This window comes from Pelodiscus sinensis, chromosome 1 (genome assembly GCF_049634645.1).
Source record: "Pelodiscus sinensis isolate JC-2024 chromosome 1, ASM4963464v1, whole genome shotgun sequence".
Classification (NCBI taxonomy): Eukaryota; Metazoa; Chordata; order Testudines; family Trionychidae; genus Pelodiscus; species Pelodiscus sinensis.
The window spans coordinates 128,200,006-128,221,346 of record NC_134711.1 but is presented as its reverse complement, the minus strand read 5'-3'; the positions used below and the strand labels follow the sequence as shown (position 1 = coordinate 128,221,346).

General features: G+C 43.2%; 1 protein-coding gene across 2 annotated transcripts in view; it reads left to right on the top strand.

The window, feature by feature from the left end:
• The window catches only part of LRP6 (LDL receptor related protein 6), a 198,653-nt gene that overhangs the window by 66,248 nt on the left and 111,064 nt on the right, over positions 1 to 21,341 (top strand). For both annotated transcript variants that reach the window (XM_075901099.1, XM_075901104.1), the window contains one exon: positions 6,418 to 6,615. In XM_075901099.1, coding sequence (XP_075757214.1) covers positions 6,418 to 6,615 — 198 coding nt within the window. The remainder of the gene's footprint in view (positions 1 to 6,417; positions 6,616 to 21,341) is intronic.

Sequence of the window (21,341 nt, the reverse complement as noted above, 5' to 3'; positions counted from 1 at the left end):
TCTTCTCTTTTCTTTTTCCTTAAAGGGATTTTGGATTAAAATTTAGAGGAAGGGTCTGGGTTTATAATACTCATAAATTTGTGAACAGATTTTTTTTCAGTGTGTATGAGTTTTATAGCCTGCTTTGTCTCAGTTTCATCAGACATAGCCAAAATGGCTAAGTGATTCTGCTTAGTGTTTGGGTGAGATTTGGGCATAGATTAAAGTTAGCAGGCTCAGATTTCATCCTTCAGACTGATATGATGTTGGTTGGAAGGGAGAGGGTAGGAAGCCATTTGTTGGCGTTCTGCCATTGACTTCAAGAGGTCCAAGACTTCAACTCTGGGGCTTATAAACAATGCAAACATTTCTTGCTCTAGTGGTGCTCACAAACCTCACACACACATTTCTGCAATGAAATCTGTGCCTGTTGCATCTTCAAAGCACAAAAAGGCTGTAGTATGTAATTATTTCAGTGAGGACAGAGTCAGCATCTGTGTTACCTATAATGCTGAGTGATGTTGTATTGTAGATCTGAATGAAGGTTAAAAGTTCGAAAGCCTGTAAGCAATTCTGATTTTTTTTTTCAATTCTTAAAACTTTTCACTTTTGTCATAGGAACTGGAAGCAAGTTCACAGTGATTTAGTCTCCTGAAAACAGCTGTACTTTAATTTTTCTCCATATTAGGTATATGCAAAAAGGCATATTAAATTTCTTTATGCAGTTGGAAATCCGTCTGTTTTTGCCTCTTGTACAATCAAAAATAGGGGTGAGATTTTATTTTAACTTTTTTTTAAATTTCCCTCTCTGGGCTGTGGCTAGGCATGAGAAATGTCAATCCACAAATTAAATTATATAGCCAGTAATGAGTAAGTCTAAGACTACTCATAGCTGACATGGGTGTCACAGAAGCCATGGACTTCTGTGACCCCATACATGTCATGTTCCACTTCAGCCCCAGAGCTCTGAGCTGCCACAGGTAGTGGGGGGACTCTGGGAGTTACCACCCAAGATGGATCCTGGAGTTGTTAGCTGCAGTGGAGGTGGGTGTTGGATTCCCCTTGTCGCAGCGGGAATCGGGCTCAGCCCCATTTTGTCACGGTTATTTTTAGTAAGCCAAGGACACTTCACAGGCTTCCGGGAATTTTTATTGCCCATGACCTGTCAAAAAAAATCTGACAATCTTAACCTCCATTCTGAGTAATTAGGAAAAGGGAGATTGTATAAATGAGGATAAGTGGCATATGATAACAAGTGAACACTATATTTTAACAGAAAATACACTGTTTAAATTTCAGAAATGCAATAAAAAACACCTGTACTATACTGTAGTTGCCTTTTATAGAAATTAATGTCCTAAAAAAAAATCCCAGAGCTGTCTCACTTTACCCCTATGATTTGTTACCAACCTCAATTCAATCAAACAAAAATCGTGATCCTGTAAACATTCTAGAAGAATGGAAATGAAGTAGTTAAGTGTGCAGCTTGACTTGACTTAGAGGTGGAAGAGGGGCTTTTATTGAAGCAGCTCTAAAAGACATTAGACTGTAGTCTTGGAAATCCTCGCACTTTCTTTTCTTTTGATTTTTATGTGAGCAAAGTTATTGTGAATATTTCTTCATGGTAGAGTTAATTTGCTTGATGAGCGCTGGAGTCTGAGCTGTTGTGCTGGTCTGACTTAGAGGCGAGCAGCCTCTTTGCAAAGCTGTCCACTCACTTCATTCAGGCTGACATTGAACTCACTCGTATGAGGTGCCAGGACGTGTGGGGGCACATCCCAGCAGTGTTTGTAGTACAGGTAGGTGGATCACTCTGATTCTTTCCCATGAATTGTGGTAGAACTAGTCTGTCCTTCCCAGCAAACAGGGAATTGTTGGAAGAAACTGAAGGACTGATGTCAGCACTTGAGTGTGTTGGGTGTACACTGCCAAGTGAGTTACCTGCCCACGTGAATGTGGAACCTGGGCTGTAACCAGCACTTTGACCTGGACCAGTTGGCCCAGATTGAAAGCACCACCACGCTTGGGTGAGAGATTTTTGTGTGTGAACAGAAGGGAAGAAAGATCTTAAGCCAACGCTTCAGTGAAGAGAAACCTTGATTTTTTTCCCAAAAGAAGCACAGTATATGTTACATATATGTTCATTCTGTGCCATAATCTGGTGTGCTGGATCTGACTGCTCCAAACAATTTCATTGGGACTAAAATCTGCAGGCTTCCAAGTCATGGAGAAGAAAACAAAGAGCTGACTATGGGGTGGTTTTTAAAAAAAAAAAAAAAAAAAAAAGCTATTGGAGAAACTGAACAAAGGTCAAGGGAATTGGTTTGAAATGTTCTAAAATCTTAATGTGAATTTGTGTGGCCATGTATATACAGGCAGTCCCCGAGTTACGTACAAGATAGGGACTGTAGGTTTGTTCTTAAGTTGAATTTGTATGTAAGTTGGAACTGGCACATATAGTATGGGAAACTATAGCCAAACATTTCTCCAGAGCTCAGTTTTATTCTCCCACACCTCACTTCCCTCAGTCCTTTATTCTCAAGCTGAGGTGTCTGCTGAGAAAAGCCGCTCCGCGTCTCCCTGGTCTGCTGGGGGGGGGGGGGGGGAGGGAGGGGGTGCTAGCTTCGTGTCTCCCTGGTCTGCTGGGGGGAAGCAGCTGGTGTGGGGTTGCCTCACCCCGTTTGTAAGTAGGGATCCGATGTAAGTCGGATCCATGTAACCCGGGGACTGCCTGCATTCTGACAAATGAAATGGTCCTGTTTATGAAATCTTGAGGACTTTCCTTTGTCACACAGCTTTCCTTACCTGGTTTTGCTTGAATAATTGCATTTTGTTTAAAAGGCGAACCAGAGGGAGAAGGAAATGAGATGATTTTAGCAACTTAATGAGCTATCGGTTTCAGCCTGAAGGGTTGGTCAAGCAGGGTGGTCAGTACCTTGGAACTTATTAACCTTGGGAAAATATTGTCTGTGGGGGAAAGAAGATGATTTAACAATTTTTAAGGATTCTTTATTCTCTTTGTACAAGTACTGTTGGAGTTGCTTTTTCGAGTTTCTAATTGCACCTTACTATGCAGCTTGGCCAGATAACCTGCCAAAGGTGCAACTTAGCATTTTCTTCTAAAGTAAGATTAGGTTTCTTTTCTTCTTGACAGATAAATCATTCCTCCATGCTGTGTGTTCTTGTCTAGAGAAATGTCATCCATTCTCTCTAAACACCCATGCAGAGTGTAAGTTGAAAGTAGAAAAATTCCTTTTTAAAGAGGGATTGGCCAATATTTGTGGCGTTGTGATGCATTTCTGTCCGCAGTTACAGCATTGTATTAAACACTCATTTTGAGTCTGTAAACATCCTTTAACGGAAAAATATGACCTGGAATTTCCTGACTTTATAAAATAGATAAATAAAATAAATGTTGCCAAGAATAACTTAATCTGCAAATATTTCTTAAGTGTGCTTACATGTCAGTTTTTGCTTCAAGCATGGGTGGTCAGGTCCTGTTCTAGCATGTGGACACCGTACAGTGACATCTTGTGCCTCTGGGTGCTTAGAGCCTTAGTTTTCCCTTGTTGACACAATGTTTTTCCTGGGTTTCTTATCCACCTGTTTAAGGTGTTGGCCCTGTATGTTGCTCCTGTAGGTACATAATAGTGTTAATCCTAAATCCTTTTACCCGTTCAGAAGAGCAAAGTTGTTTTCTCTTACCAGTGGCAAAAGGACAGAATCCTCTGATTATACTCTTCCTGGCCCACCATCTGACGTCCATATGTTTCTTCTTTTTTAGGATTAACTCTGAGCAGGTAACATGTTTTTACATGTCTTTGTTTACACAATTTCCTAAGGAGTCATGTGTTACTGTTTTAAAACTGAATTTCCCAGCCTAGATGGTTCCTTTAATGTGATTTGTGTTAGGGTTTTTTTTTTTTTTTTAAATCAGGTTTTGGCAACCAGTGTAGACAGGGAAACTGTGTTTTAAAAACATATCAGTTGGTTGCTGCTCTCTAAATCCAGCCTTTCATAAAAACAATTTGCCTGCAAGAAATATGCTCCTAGTACAAAATAACAACAACAAAAATAAACCCCCAAAGAAATCAATCCTCTGTTCTCTTTTTCTGCTACTGCATACAATTGCTGTCTCCTCACAATCCCTGCACCTAACGGAATCTCTTCTTCTGTGACCATAGTAAGAGTTACTAGGGGGCTCCGCTCACCAACCTCCCCTCTGGCTGACTGCCTGTTAATCTTGCACTGAGTCTATTGGTGCTCTGCATGGCCCCAAGTCACTGGCACTCTTCTCAACTCCTGCCCACCACACCCCTGGATGGGCCCCTCTGTCCAAACACTCTCAACCAATCCCACCCACCCTTCAGTCACCAGCCAGTGCCCCCTGCCTGCACCGTCCCCACTCCTGCCCTATCCGCCAATAAAATAGTTTATGGTCCATAGCCCACCCCCTTCCTTCCATCCCTAGCCCCACCTCCTTCCTCCATTCCTACCCCCACCATCCTCCTTAACCCCCTCCCCATCTCCTTCCTTTCATTCCTAACCCACCTCCATTCCTACACCCACCTGTACACCCATCTCCATTCCTAGACCCACCCTAACCCCTCTCCCCCACATTGCCTATCCCTACCCATACCACCTTGCTCCATATTCCTACACCCCCATCCTTCCCTAACTCCTCCCCCTCTGCATCCCCATACTGCCCATTCCCCTGCCTCCTTTCCTTTATTCCCCTCACCCCCACCATCCCTCCTTACTGTACCACCCATCCCTACATGCACCCTTCTCCCTTTTCCTCCCACCCTACACTCTAGGCAGGGGTGGCCTGTCCATTTAAGTGAACTAGGTGGTTGTCTAGGGTGCCAAGTTAAATGGAGTGCCAAATGATGGCGCAATATCATTGAGGGGTTTGGAGGAGGGGGCACCGATTGCATGGTTCACCTAGGGTGCCAGTTGCTGGCAGCTAGTCTAGGGCTGCCCCTGACTCTAGGGATGTTAAATTTAGATTAATCGGCTAATCGAATAGTTGATGCAATTTGTATTGACTATTTGATTAGTGAATAAGGGCACCTCCTCCTTGTAAGTGCAGCAACAGCCCCAGGGCTGTTGCTATACTTCAAAGGCAAAAGTGCTGTGGGGAGCACGGGGCCCTCAGGGGACTCAAATAGTCCCCTGTTTGCCCCATGCTCTCTGCGGCATTTCAAAGTGGCAGTGCTGCATGGAGCCCGGGGTCAGCGGCGGAGTCCCTAGCTGACCCTGGACTCCACAGAGTGCTGCTGCTTTGAAATACTCCATGCAGCCTGGGGCCACTTGGCGGCTCCAGCTGACCCTAGGCTGCACAAACCATTTTAAAGCGGCAATGCCACATGGGGCCCAGGATCTGGCCCTGAGCTCCACACGACGCTGAAGCACCCTTGTTTCTTCCCCCCCTCTCCTCCCCGCCAGCCTCTTTTTGATAGCATTTGCTTATCGGATAGTCGACTAGTCTTTCAGATCCCTACTGCACGCACCCTCCCTCAAACAAGCAACCTAACCAGCAAAGACACTGCGCCAGGCCCCTGTGAATGCTGCTGGGCCTCCCCTCTGTAATTTCTCAGGTTGCTGGACTGCAGCAGCAGTTGTTTCCACTGGGGCAGCTTGGCGTTGGTGCAGCCACTTGGGGCACGGCGGAGGACGGGGTGGTGGGTGGCTGGGGATGCAGAGCCTGCTTTCATTCCTGATGTGAATGGGCACCTGGGGTTTCCCCGCCGAGCAGTGGTATGGCACTGCTGCAGCCCCATTTCCTGCGGCGGGCTTATCCAGAGCGGCATCCAGGTCCTGGATGGAATCTCTCCCTGCCCCCAGACACTGTTCAGGGATGGGCAAAGCTGCCTGGCAGCTCTGGCTGCAGCCTTTCGGGAGGCGGAACCTGCCCAAGCTGGGCTGCCAGGTGACTTTGCCGGTCCTTGAACAGTGTCTGGAGCAGGGAGGCCATGGGAGGGCGGAGGCTGCAGGACACAGAGTGACGTGATGATGTCACTCTGTCATCCCGCAGGAGAAACTTTTTTATGTATAGAGATTTTCTATGATTTTCTACTAGGCCATACATAGTCTAATTTCCCTGATTATTTTTTATGCTGATAGGTTATAGGCAATTCATGTAGAATTTCCTCAAATGTCTCGTGGTCTGAGGGAAGAGATGCTGAAAAGAATAATATCAAATTACACTATCGAATTATGTTTGAGAGGTTTTTAGGAAAAAGCAGAAGCAAAACCTAGAAACTGTGTTTCATAGACAATATGTATTATTACCCAAAAGAACATGGCTTCAGAGAAAGAGAGTTCCATCTCTTCTTGAAAACTTCATTTTTTTTCTTGACTAGTATATAGTTCCAAATGATTAGAGTATAGGTTTGAATATAATCCGTATCCTTTCCTTTCCTTTTTTAAATATAGGTTCATGTATTGGACAGATTGGGGAGAAGTGCCAAAGATAGAACGTGCTGGCATGGATGGTTCAAGCCGCTCTGTTATAATAAACACAGACATTTATTGGCCAAATGGATTGACTTTGGATTATGAAGAATGGAAGCTTTATTGGGCAGATGCTAAACTGAACTTCATCCACAAATCAAACCTGGATGGAACTGATCGGTAAGAAATTTTCATGTGACCTATGTAAAAAATGCAATGTTTTTTCTAATAGACTCTGTTTAATAAATACATAAGCTCTATAGCAGTTGATTCAAACCAGTCAAACTTCTATGTTAGCACTTATGAATCTCCAAAAAAACCTCAAACAACTGGGATTTTAATGGGTACTCAAATTTGGGTATGATGGGACCCCCGAGTCTCACTGTTAATTTCCCTGGCTTTCCTAAGTGGATTTTCTATTCCTGCTTGCTGTAAGAATTTTCTTATTAATGACAGTATTGTCATCTCTTGCAATTTTATTTCAAACCTCACACAGTTTGGTCTGTTACTGACATCAGGTAAATCTGGCGGAATCTCTATTTGCATTTTTCTGAAAAAAAAACAAACATTTCTAGCCCTTTTGGTTGTATCTCTAAGGGTATGTCTACACTATGGGGTTTGCAGCTCCGCAAACTAGAAGCTGGATAGGAGCTACCCTTGTAGCTAAGAAGTCTAATGGCATATTAGGTTGCATTAGAAGGAGCATTGCCAGCAGATCAAGAGAAGTGATTATTCCCCTTTATTTGGCAACGGTGAGGCCACATCTGGAGTATTGTGTCCAGTTCTGGGTCCCCCACTACAGAAGAGATGTGGACCCTTTAGCGAAAGTCCAGTAGAGGGCAACCAAAATGATTAGCGAGCTGGAGCACATGACTTACGAGGAGAGGCTGAGGGATTTGGGCTTATTTAGTCTGAAGATGAGAAGAGTGAGGGGGGATTTGATAGCAGCCTTCAACTACTTGAAGGAGAGTTCCAAAGAGGAGGGAGAGAGGCTGTTCTCAGTGGTGACAGATGGCAGAACAAGGAGCAATGGTCTTAAGTTGCCATTTGGAAGTTCTAGGTTGGATATTGGGAAAAACTATTTCACTAGAAGGGTGGGGAACCACTGGAATGAGTTCCCTAGAGTGGTGGTGGAATCTCCACCCCTAGAGGTTTTTAAGTCCCACCTTGACAAAGCCTTAGTTGGGATTGGTCCTGCTTTTAGCAAGGGATTGGACTCAGATTAGCTCCTGGGGTCTCTTCCAACACTATGATTCTAAGATTGGTGCATTCAAGGCTACCTTTCAAGTATTGGCCTTCTTGATAGCCATATGAATGCACTCTTATTTGGATTACAAGGTGTTGCTTTTCTTTATCAAATGAGATCGTCTGTGCATGAATATTCTCCATGTAAATGAATAACATGTAGCTTATTTCTGAGCTGTTATATGGAAATATTTAATAATTCATATTGTCCAACATTAAGTCTCCAAGTTTTCTTTTGCAACCTTTTTGGATTGCTTTTAATTAGTTTATTTATCTGTAAGAAGTTCTTTGTTACTTTGTCTTCAGGCATCCTACTGCCTTAGCAGTTGTTCCTATGTGAACATAAATTCATGATCAATTAATTGGGCCCTCTGAAGAAGCTATCTAGATCTTTAATTTTAATTTGTGGCTAGGTACATAGGCAGCATTTATGAAACACGTGCAGTGCCTTAATGTGGTATTTATTTGTAATCCATGGTTTCCTGCCATTAAGCAGAGGATAAAACCACAACATGGCTGGCTTGGCAGCACATGCCACATACATCCTGAAGGCTGCTTCTTAACAGTCAAAAAACTTTGTTTCAATGTTGCAGCTAGAATTTTTGTAATAGCATTTCTCTGAGGGATTATGACAGCTGTATGTAATATTTTTTTAAAGTGGCATAGATAATTTAAGGCTGGGCATAAGGTTTGTAGTTTAACTGCATTTTGGAATGGCTCTGGAATTGTTGACTGGAAAAAAGAAAACTTAAGCAGAGACAAAAAAATCATAGGAGGTTGTTGATACTGCTGAGGGAGGCAGGAAGAAATCTGGTGCTGTGGGGGAGGGTAGCAAGGGGATAGGGATGGGAGACGTTTGGTGCCCTGGGGAGAGGGCAGAAAAGGGACAGGATGCAGAAGGGAATTTGGTGCCCTTGCAAGCGGGGACAAGAGGGAATGGGGAATCTGCCTTCCTCTCCAATTCCCCTTTACTGCTCAGCAAGCACCTGGGGCACATAGGCTGCTCCAGTGGGGCAGAGAAGTACTGCAACAAGGTGTGAGCTCCACATCCCTCCCAGCTTGTGCTCAGTGACTGCCAGTCCTGCTATCCCAGTTTCCTGTCCCAGTACTGGCTCCATCCAGACCTGTCCCATGAGGCACTCCCATGGTGGGGCTAGCACTGGGTCTGGATACTGGGGCAGTAGCACATGGTGTTGGCAGGAAAACAATGAGGCCAGGTTGAACACCCAGCTGGGGTCAGAAGTCCCAACCTGTAGTTTCAGGGGGCTCTGGCCCACTCAGGCCCACCCCATAGCCATGCCCCTGGTTAAAGCTCTCTTCTAGTGAAAAAGGAGAACTCTTAAATCCAGTTAAGCAATAGGTGCTTTAAAAGCTTCATCTGGACTGAAACTGACCACACGCAGTGCACAAAATCACAGCTTGCCGCCTGGCAAATTATATTCATAAGATCGATTTCTCATCCAATTTTTAAATGACCAAGGATTGTATAATTGTCAAAAGACCCAAATGATTTGATCACACTTGAAACCAGCTTGCAGTTTTTGCCCGATAGAATAAACACATAACTTGCTTTATTTTTTTAATCACCTGTTTTATGCTTTCATGTTTGGATGGAAAAATTAGGGTACTCTTATTATTAACTATACTAAAATAAGAGGACAGCAATGGTGGGAGTCATTGGGTGTGAATAGATAATTAGGGTAGTGCCTGTGGGAAAATACACATAATGTCAAGATCAGGTAAACGTTTACTGTTAAAAGTACCCCAATGATCACAATTGGTATTACCCTCTGTCCAATTCTATATGTGTCAATGTGCTTTCCTAACATGCAGACAAACTCACGTTTCCCAGTGTCTTATCTGTCATTTCCAGTCTTTCCAGCTCCACAGATACCTCACTGTTCCTGCAGGCACTTCTGCATTTTCAATATTTCTTTGCTTCAGGCTTCTTTTCAGCATCTCTCTTCCTAATGGTATCCTGTGGAACAACAAAAACACGTGAACTTTAAATTGTAAACTGAGTTCATCCTTGCCTTGCCTTTGGCTAACTTTTAAAATAATTGTTGGAATTAGGAGAAAATTAGTGTTTATTTGGGGAAAAATGATAGACAAACAAACAAAAACTGCTTTCTGAATCAGGAGTTTATAACCTGCCTTAAGCATCACTTCCAGCAGCACCTAGTTTTTCCTAGGCACATGAGGGATCCATAAACATTCAGAAAAAAGTCAGCATTTATCTTTTATGTTGTATTTTTACAAATCCATTCCTAGTGGGAAAAAAAAAGAGGATCTTTTCATGTCACCGTTTTTAGTTTCTTGAATCAATATCTGAACATTAAGAGAGCAGGAATTAAAACAAGAAAAAATCTTTGAAAACATACAAACTTATGAGGCCTTCTTAAAATACAGACAGACCGACCTAAAAAGGGGTATGAATCCAATCTCCCCACTCCCTTCTGGAGGTCACTTTTTAAAATATACGCATGAACAAAACATACCAAGACACTGTAAAAGTAGCAGAAGAATGGGAGGGCAAGGACAATATCACTGTGATTGTGTGCTGTTGACTTTAAAATGTTAGCTTATTTCTAAACTACAGTAAGGACTCATAGTGTAATATGAAGGGATGTAAAGATGAAGGACATGACCCTTTAAAAATGGAACTTGTATATCATGTAACTAATTGCTGTGTAACCAGGAATCAGGCATTTTAGTAGAAATGACGTCAGTGTTCAGATCCTTAACTAGACATCACATATAATACATTTCAAATAGAATTTTTATAGTCTAATTTTTTTCCCCTTGAATGAGAACCTGTGATCTCTAAAAATGCTATTGGTTGAGTTAATATTTTACAGTACACTGGTGTTAGGGGAAAACGTTTGTTCATGTGGAAGCTAAAGAACCATTGAAACAATAAACAAAAGCAGCTGATTTGACAGAAATTGTATAGTTTGGTAATACGATGTCTTAAATCTCTGTAGATTTGGTTAGTTTTGCCAAGGAGTCAGATGAGAGTACAGAAAAGATTTGCCTCTAGCCTTTTTTGTCTTGCATAATATGAGGCAGAAGACAAAGTTACTAGCAGATAAATGTGTTGTAACAAAGAATCCACCAAGAAAGGAGTATCAAATATGAGACTTCATAGGAGAGAGAGTTTAGTAATATCACCAAATACTATTAATCGAGAAAAGAGTTTCAAGCAAGCCAAAGGAAATGGCGGTTTGGTTTGGCATGTATTTAGAAAGTAATGTATTGAAAATTGTATGTGAAAAGCCAGTGTCTCTTGCAGATAAAGATATCTATATATCTGCATAATTTCTTTGGCTTTCAAAAGGCATTTGACAGCCTGCACAGACCTCTGTTGTGGAATATTCTTTAGTCCCATAGAATCCCACCTAAAGTTGCCAATATAATTAAAATTGTGTATAGACAGGCAAAACGCTCTGTGCGGGAGAACCAGACTGCACAGTGGCTACAACTGGACATTAGCATGATACACAGCAGTGTTCTATCTATTTGACCTTCTGGTCATTATTGAATTTGTGGCAGTCTATTAGCAACATAAACACAAGTAAATCATGGGGAGATAGCAAAATAAAGATCTAGACTTGGCAGATGATATTGCACTGCTGAGTGACTCCCTTAAAGAATCTTCAAAGATAAACTGGAAAAAGAGCATGTAAACAGGGCTCAAAATTAGTAATGCTAACACACATCTCAAGACCCAGCTTGTGAAGTAGCAACATTGCATTAGAAGACAAAAATACCACAAAAGTGAAACAGTTCATCCACCTGAGCAGCGCACTGTACCAGCTAATTCAGAGAGCTAAAGAAGGAGGTGACCGCAAGGATAGGAAGGGCATCCACAGCATTAATCAAAATCATGGCACATGGAAATCAAACAGGTACCATCAGGGAAAAAACCCTTAGAATTTTCAATCTAGACATAATCCCAGCATTAACCTGAGGCCACAAGTACTGGAGATCTGCCAAAATATCTAGCCAGAAAACTAGACACTGTTGAAAATAAGTGCCTGCGAAAGATTCTGGGCATTAGATGGAAAGATTAAATCACCAGTAAAGAGATCTGAGAAATCACCAACCAGTAGCTCTTATCCACTGGAATAGGAAGGAAAGGCTGGGTATATTTGGGGCATTTACTCTGGATTAGAGATGTCAACGAATGGACAACTACACAATTAACTGAGGCAGCAGAGGTAGCAGCGTGGTGGGGGAGAGGGAGCAGAGCACAGAAAGCTGCTTCTGTGGCAGGCCCGACCTCCCTGCTGACAGAAGCTGCTCCACATCTTATGGACTAGACTCTGTCTCCAGGGCATGGAGAAAACTGCACCCCATGGAGCAGCCTCTGTCTATGCAGACAGAGGCTGCTCTGGAGTGGTAGTTCCTGTTTGGCGGGGATTCAAGCTGCCCCTACAGGCCGGGGCTGTTACTGCAGAGCAGCCTCCGTCTGCGGGGAGGTCAGACCCCTGTGGACAGGGGCTGCTGCCACCCTATGCTGCTGCCTCTGTATCAGAGGAAGCAGTGCAGGGCAGCAGGCAGACGGTCTGCGTGGGGAGCTGGTTTTTAAACCGGCTTCCCTTGGAGACCAGCTCTCACCTGCCAGCCTGTGCTGCTACCTCTGATTAAGGCAGCGAGAAAAGGCAGCTGCTGTGAGAAAATGAAGGAGCCCAAGACAAAGCTTAAGAACCACCCTTAATGGGGAGGACAGAGTAGTTAATCTCAACAACATAGAGCAGCTGGAAGCACCAGCAAATGGCAGAGAGGAGTGAAATAGATGAGTTTCTGCTCTGTATGCCCACAGTGATGCAGGAAGGATGTAGTAATAATATGTGAAAGAGAATAATCTTGGTGTTACTGAACATACCAGAAATTGTAGAAATATGCAGCTGTTTTTTTATTCTCTATTTTTGAGTCTACCTACCATTTCTGTATCAAATACTCAATAGCAATCAAAATATATGGATTTAAATTCAACAGGCTACTGTGCTTGTCAGCAATGAAGGATAATATGGTGCATCCATAACCTCTTACTTTCTCATTTATTGCTTACTAGAAAGGGGGATGAGCTCCCTCTAAACTCTGCAAGCTTCTGAATCAAAAATGATTATTAGGCCCAGTGACAATGGTAGCCATGTTTCTTCCAGTCATTTATTCAAATAGTAGTACCTGGTAGTAAAACTCACCCTCTGAATCTGTGGTATGAAATGAAATTTATAAGAAAATCCAGAGAGCAAATTTAAATAATTATATACAGCTGTCGTCTAGCCTCAGGACTTACTGGCCTGACTGCGTCAGTGATGTCCTTGTTAGAATGAAGGATGGTAGTGGAGAAGTTGTTCCATGTCCTTGTTTTGTAAGAGGGAGAGAGGGGAATGGAGTCTCTTTTTTTTTTTTTTTTTTTTTTTTTTTTTTAAATAAAACCAGCAGTATTTCACATTGGAAAAATAATAGTTATTGGCCTATGGAAGACGTGCTTTTGTTTTCTGAGGCGCTTACACTCCTTATCAAAATGAACCAGTTGCTTTTTGTGGGGCTAATTAAACAAAACTGAATCGCAGACAGCTCTCCTGTGAGTAGAGTACTGAGATAGGTTGGCCTGCTTAAGGCAGCTCTTGAATTAATTTTGTCTTCTTTTACCCTGCAGCAGCAGTTCTAATTAATAAGTTAACACATTACTGGCTGAGGGGAAATGCACTTACATGGTCCCTCAGGAAGTGTTCGTGCTAATGAGATGGGTTTAGAGGCCATTGTCAGAAAATATACTTTCAGCAACTGTCAGACAATTGCCTTGCAAGCATTTCCCGGGTTTTTAATTTTACATTTGAGCATTGTGGATCTACTTTTAAGCATGAAATCACATGTGTCCGTCAGATGATTAGTTGTTGTGGCTTTGATGAAAAGTTAGGAAGTTTTTACATTTACAATAGAACCCTTTTATTCTTCTGTGCATGTAATTGATATATATTATATATTGTGATGTATCACATGGTTGCGTGTGTGTATGTGTTCCTTAAAAAAAATCCTTTTTTTTTTTTTAAAGTCCATTGAAATGGCACCATCTCTGAGGTGAAAAATCAATTGCTGTGTTATCACTGCAGAGCAACTCAGAAGAGGAAGGGAGGAATACCCTGGCTAATTTAAATGCAGGGGAGGGAGTAGGTGGGCACAAATTTGAGCTAATTCCCCAACTCTTGCTAGAAGTGCCCTGGGCACTTTATTTCATAAAGATGTAGCAGAGATGCAATTTCCCAATGTCTGGACTTGTGAAGATCTATACGCTAGTGACTCTAGTTCACAATAGGCTGTATATTTATGGGATCTCTGTGTATTGTTGGGTACCAGGCTGAATGGACAGTGCCTTCATCCACCAAAGTGGTATACCAGTAGCCCAGGAATGCAAACTTATCATTGTTAGAAAATAGTATTTACAAAGAACATTACATTTATAAAGAATATTTACAAAGAAACAATAGTTACCTCAGCGGTTTTACAGTAAAACTGTACAAACACGTACAACAGGATTATCATAAAAGTTGCCATTTTGGGAGGGTGGGGGGCAGCAGCCGGGTTCTCCGGGACGTAGCTTGCTTTTCATCCCGTTCCCCAGATGCTAAAAGAATGAGGGGCAAGTGCTTGCAATCCGTGCATCCCTCTCATGCGTGGCTGGTGAAGGGAGATCTGCTGAAGGAAGCTCACTAGCCGGGTGCGAGAAACATCCACAGATTGTAAGCACTTTCCCCTCACTCCCTTAGCGTCTGGGGCAGTGTTTCCGAAATGGTGTTCCGTGGAACCCCGGGGTACCGCAAAGTGAAAATAAGGGTTCTACGAGAAAATTCCATTACAATAACATTTTATTATTTTAAAAAAATGTGATTTTTTTGTTTTTAAATATGTGCAATTAAACTAAATATTGATCTTGTGACCTTGTTTACAATTTATTTAGTATTATCCTTACTTATTTGTAGTCTACTTTTTCAAGTCCATATATTAGACTATTAGGGGTTCCACAAAATTCTTTCCAATTTAAAAGGGTTCAGTGGCCAAATAAAATTGGGAAACACTAGTCTGGGGAATGGGATGAAAAGCAAGCCATGTCCCAGAGCGCATGGCTGCTGCCCCCTCCATCCCACCCTCCTGAAACGGTGCACTTAATTATAATCAGTTAAATTGTATTTTAATTAAAAAAAAAGTAAAATTTAATTTTTTAAAACATTGCTATTTTCTTGTGGAGTGGTTAGTTAAGTTCCATATGTTTTTTAAAACAATTCTTGATTGTATCTACAATATTTCCTTAGACCGTTAGAGAAAATTTAAAGAGCATTTTTAAGAGTAATTGCATAAGTGAAATAGAATTTTCAATGCCTCAAATGAAATAGTGTGGAAAAAATAGCACTTGGTGATAAATCTATTGTTTTAAAATATCTAGTGATCCTTAAAGCAAGACAATAACAAAAAGTGAAATACATAGAAGTGTGAATGCTTCTTCTATCTGTAGAGTTCTTTCAGCATCCCTCATTCATGTGTGATAGCATCCCATGCTACTTCTACCCAAAATTCCTCTTCAGCAGAGTTATTTGAATCAAACTGAACTTTCAGGCCATTTTTGATGTGTACAAATGTAGATTGAAATGAGACCAACAGAACCATTTCACCTTCAACCATTGTTTCACCTTTGGTTTTCAAGGGTAAGGCTTTCATAACTTGATTCCACTCTACCATCAAATGTCTTGTTCAGCTACAAAATTGTACATTTTTAAAATGCATAATACACTTAACATTGCATATGTAATATTTTAGGGCTCTCTTTGCCATTGAAAGTTTTAGGAAGTATGACCAGGCAGATGGAGTAAAAGGCAAAAATAATAGAAATACTATCTGTTTTTAAAAAGTTGTATTATAGCCTGCTTCCCCCCTTTCTCAGGTAACTAGAACTGTGCTTGAGCTGAGATAATGATATTTGAACAAAGCCGGAGTCTGTGTGGTATATGGGAGAAATCCCCTGTAAACCAAATTTAACTTGCTCAATTATTTTAAAAAGACTTATGATATCTTGGCAACAGGAAAAAAACCACAGGCTCCCTGGAGGAATTGAGGTACATTGGACTGGTTTTTGCTGTCACCACAAGGGATGTAAATGGCTAACCAGTAAGCATCGCCCTTAACAGGTGAGGCTTACCAGTTCCAGTTAACCAGTAGGAGCTGTAGCAGCTCCCTGCCAACTCCAGCCCCCCTCTACCTCTCCATTGCAGGTTACATGCTGGCTCCTCGGGGAGCCAGATGCAGAGCCCACAGTGAACCCTCCCTGGGTGCAGGGCCGGCAAGGGGCATAAGGCTTCATTGCAACTGGTCCTACTCCCACAGAGTTAGCTTTGCTGCAGGCTCTGCAGTATAAAGCTTCTTTAAGCTTTTTCTGCAGAGCCTGCTGCACATGTAACCGCTATGATTTTTAGTAGTTACACAGTTACATTTTGCAACGAATTTTTATATCCCTATGTAGAAACCGGTTTCTACACCTAAGTCACCCCTGTGTTGCTGAACACCTTGCTGTCTCTCAGCGTTCCATATTTTGAATACAAATTTTCCAGTTGTGCCCCTCTTCCCCTCCATCAGTGGAATCTGTCCGTGTCCCCCTCCATTACTGCAAGCAGCTGAGCTTGAGTGAAAGCAGAGTTGTGAGCTGTACTGGGGATAGGATAGGAGCTGGGATTAGAGGCAGAGTTGGTACGAGAGGGAATGAAGGAGAGCTGGGCTGGGAATGGAGCGGGGGTGGAACTGGTGAGGGGGGCAGTAGGGGACTGGAAGCTTGGTGCTCTCTCCTCTCCAACTTCAAGGGGGCTGGCCTAGGCCTGGAAGCCAAATAGGAGTTGGAGCAGAGCGGGGCCATAGGTGCTTTGCATCCCCTGGCTTGAAATGGTTTCCATCATTTTACAGGGTTTACTGTTTGGTTCAGTGACTCTCAGGGTCCCCACTGTTAAAACTGTTCCAGCATCCCTGAGCTGGGCTGGAAGCATGGTGCGCCCTCCTGCCATTGGCTCAGTTGAGGACAGAAGGGGGAGCATTGCTTCCTCCAAGACTGCAAGCATGGGGCAAGTGTGTAATTTTGTCCTCTACTTGTGGCCCCGTTGGCCTGACTGGAGCTGTCTGCCTGATATACATGTCAAACTTAGCGAACAGGAGTGGCTGACAGGGAGTTTCATGAGGAAGTTTAGAGCGGGAGTAGGAAGAGGGCTAGATACACTTGACATTCTTTAGAACTTTCATACTAAAGTAAAACTACCTGATGAAATAAAAAGCCTATCAACAACCTATCAGAGAACTTTCTGGGTGTCTGGCTGGTGAGTCTTGCCCACATGTTCAGGGGTTTAGCTGATCGCCATATTTGGGGTTGGGAAGGAATTTTCCTCCAGGGTAGATTGGCAGAGGTCCTGGAGGTTTTTCGCCTTCCTCTGTAGCATGGGGTACAGATCACAGCTAGAGGAGTCTCTGCATCTTGGGGTCTTCAAAGTATTTGAAGGCTTCAATATCTGAGATATAGGTGAGAGGATTATTCTAGGAGGGGTGGGTAAGATTTTGTGGCCTGCACTGTGCAGGGGGTCAGACTAGATGATCATAATGGTCCCTTCTGACCTTAAAGTCTATGAGTAACCTAATCCTCTGCATGAGAGAATGCAGGCAGAAGCCCAGCAGCAGAGTAGAGGCTGTCCTGTTTATTACATCCAATGTAGCATGTATGGTTACCTGCCCTATGGACAGGTGGCATATGTGTGAATTTGGTGCAAGGAGCTCCTGTCCCTCAGAGACCGCATACGGGCTTTGCAGGCCAGGGTGGCTGAATTGGAGGAGCTATGGGAGGCAGAGAAGTATGTAGATGAGGCTTTCTGGGATACTGTAAAATTGTCCCACCTCCAGTCACACAGCCCCAGTGCTGTTAAGGAGGGTGAAAGGCTCAGGAAAGGGGAACATTCAACTGGAGCAGAGGGAAATGATCCCATAGTTGGAACCCTCCTTCTAGATGATGTTGTGTTATCCTCTTGCACTGAGGATACCTCTCCGGGGGAAGGGAACTCCAGTCATTAGGAAAAGGCAGGTGTTGGTAATGGGGGATTTGGTCATTAGAAACATAGACAGCTGGGTTTGCGATGACTGGAAGAACCATATGTGATTTGTCTGCCTGATGCGAAGGTTGCAGATCTCTCGAGACATCTAGATAGACTTATGTGTAGTGTGGTAGAGGAGCTAGTGGTCATGGTACATGTAGGTATCAGTAACAAAGGGAAGGGTAGGAGAGGTTCGGGAAGCCAAATTTAGGTTGCTAAGAGAGAGATTGAAATCCAGGACTTCTGTGGTAACGTTCTCTGAAATGCTTCCAGTTCCATGCGGAAGGCCAGGTAGGCGGGCAGAACTTCAGACTCTCAATGCATGGATGAGATGATGGTGTAGAGAAGAGGGGTTTAGATTTATTAGAAACTGGAGAAACACTTGGGAAAGAAGGAGCCTATACAGGAAGGATGGGCTCCTCTGAAACCAAAAGGGAAGCAGACTCCTGGCACTTAACTTTAAAAAGGTCATAGTGCAGTTTTTAAACTAAGGGCTGGGGGAAAACCAGTGGGTGCAGAGGAGCACATGGATTGGACAGAGACATCTCTTAGGGGAGCTTATATTAATAGAGAGTCTCTATGTTCTAGTCAGGTGGAGAGGATGGAACATGATAAAGTATGGATAGATCAAATGAGAAACAGTCAAATGAAAGAAATGGCAGGCAGATAAATAGTGACAGATTTTTAAAGTGCTTATACACGAACACTAGAAGTCTAATAAGATAGGTGAACTGAAGTGCCTTGTATTAAAGGAGGATATTGATGTAACAGGTATCACAGAAACTTGGTAGAATGAGGGCAATCAATGGGATACAGTAATACCAGGGTACAAAATATATTGGAAGGACAGAACAGGTCGTGCAGGAAGGGGAGTGACACTATGCATGAAAGAAAATGTACAATCAAATGAAGTAAGAATCTTAAATGAACCAAAATGTTTCATAGAATCTCTCTGGGTAGTAATTCCATGCTCTAGCAGTAGGGATATATTATCAACCAGCTGACCAGGATAGTGATAGTGACTATAAAATGCTAAGGGAGATTAGAGAGCTATCAAAATAAAAAATTCAATAATAGTGGGGGATTTCAACTATCCCCATATTGACTGGGTACACATCACCTCAGGACAGGATGCAGAGATAAAATTTCATGACCCCTTAAACAACTACTTCTTGGAGCAACTGGTTCTGGAACCCACAGGGGGAAAGGCAAATCCTGATTTAGTCCTAAGTGGAGTGCAGGATCTGGTCCAAGAGGTAAATATAACTGGATCGTTTGGAAATAGTGACCATAATGTAATAAAATTTAACATCCCTGTGGTGGGAGAAACACCTCAGTAATCTAACACTGTGGGATTGAATTTCAGAAAGAGGAACTACTAAAAAATGAGGAGGTTAGTTAAACAGAAATTAATAGGTACAGTGGCAAAAGTAAAATCCCTGCAAGCTGCATGGAAATTTTTCAAAGACACCATAATAGAGGCCCAATTTAAAGGTATACCCTAAGTTAAAAAACAAAGTTCGCAAACAAAAGAAGCGTTACCATTGCTTAACGAGAGTGAGAGGGAGACGAATTGTTTAAAATGTGGAACATAAGTCCTAGTGAGGAAAATAAAAAGGAGCATAAATTCTGTCAAATTAAGTTTAAAAAGATAAAAAGAAAAGCCAGCTAAAACTCAAAAAGTAATAGCAAAAAGTACTTCAGACATTTTGGGGAGGGAGGGCTAGTTCAGTGGTTTGAGCTTTGGCCTGCTAAATACAGGTTTCTGAGTTCAATCCTTGAGGGGGCCATTTAGGGATCTGGGGCAAATCTGTCAGGGATGGTACTTGGTCCTGCTGTCAGGGGACTGGACTCAATGATCTCTTAAGATCCCTTCCAGTTCTATGAGATAGATATATCTCCATATATTATTATAGAAGCAGGAAACCTGCTAAACAACCAGTGGAACCTCTGGATGTTTGCAATGCTAAAGGAGCACTCTCAGATGATAGTCATTGTGGAGACACTAAATGAATTCTTTGCTTCGGTCTTCATGGCTGAGATGTTAGGGAGATTCCCAAATCTGAGCCATTCATTTTAGGTGACAGATCTGAGGAATTGTTCCAGATTGATGTGTCTTTAGAGGAGGTTTTGGAATAAATGGATCAACTTAACAGTAACAAGTCGCCGGGACCACATGGCATTCATCCAAGAGTACTGAAAGAACTCACATATGAAATTGCAGAACTATTAACTGTGGTTTGTAACCTATCCTTTAAATTAGCTTGCTTCTATACTAATGACTAGAACAGTGGTCTCCAACCTTTTTACACCCAAGATCACTTCTTAAATGACAGAACAAGCCAAGATCTACCGCCGCACACCTTCCTTGAAGCCCCGCCCTCTCTATTCTCCTCCTCTCCATCACTTGCTATCCCCAACCCTTACACTGCTGCCTTCCCCCCCCCCCCCCCAATTCTTCTGTAGGAACAAGTTTTTCCAACATTTGGCCTGTCTAGACTGGACCAAATGTCAGAAAAACCCCTTCTTTTGGAAGTCCCCATATTCCTTGTGGAAAGAGGAATATAGGGGTGACTGAAAGATCATGTTTGCTCTTCCACTAAAAGAAGCAGAAGAACCAGTGCATCCCTGGATGCAGAATAGTTTTCTGGGATATCTCCGGAATCCTGAAAAACTCCTGCTGTCTAGTCGTACCTTCGCTGGGTTGAGACAGGATGTGTAGGCTCCGGGGTAGGAATGAGGGATTTGGGTGTGGGAAAGGGTGAGAGGTGCAAACTCTGGGAGGAAATCTGGATGCAGGAGGAGGTGAATAAGTGGACGATGGCTCAGGGAGGAGGCTCCAGGCTGGGCAGTGTTGGAGTCAGATGTAGGGTTAGGGTACTAAGCAAGTCATAGACTTCTGGATGTGAGGGTTCAGGAGTTTGGGTTGGGCTTTGTGAGGGGCTCAGGGCTGGGGGTTCCAGTGTATGATAGGGCCAGACGTAGGGTCTGGGAGAAAGGGGAGTGCAGGAGTGTTATGATGCTGTGGTCAGATGCTTCACTAATGTGGCCCCAACTGTGTTGGTGGAAGCAGGGGACATAGTACTGGGGAAGAATACTAGTGGGTACTTCGGCAGGGGCCAGGATGCCAGTGTGGACAGAGTTCTGGGGATGGAAGAGGGGACAGGGTGCCCGTAGGACAGGGGACAGGTTTCTGAGGCTGGGGAGTAGGGAGAAGGAGCTGGGGAGTGGGGACAAGGTGCCAGGAGGGCAGGGGACAGGGTGCCAGTGAGGACAGGTTTCTGAGGCTGAAGGACAGGGTGCCAGTGGGGACAGGTTTCTGAGGTTGAGGACAAGGTGCCAGTGGGGACAAGTTTCTGAGGCTGGTTGTCTCATCTCAAAAAAGATATATTGGCATTGGCAGGGCTCGCCGAACCGCAGCGAGCTCTGCTCGCCAGCCGTGCTGTCCGGCCATCTGCGCATGCACAGATTGTTCTGCGCATGCACAGATCGCTCGAACCCGGCTCTTCTGGGTTGTAATCTACTCGCCCTGGGCGAGTA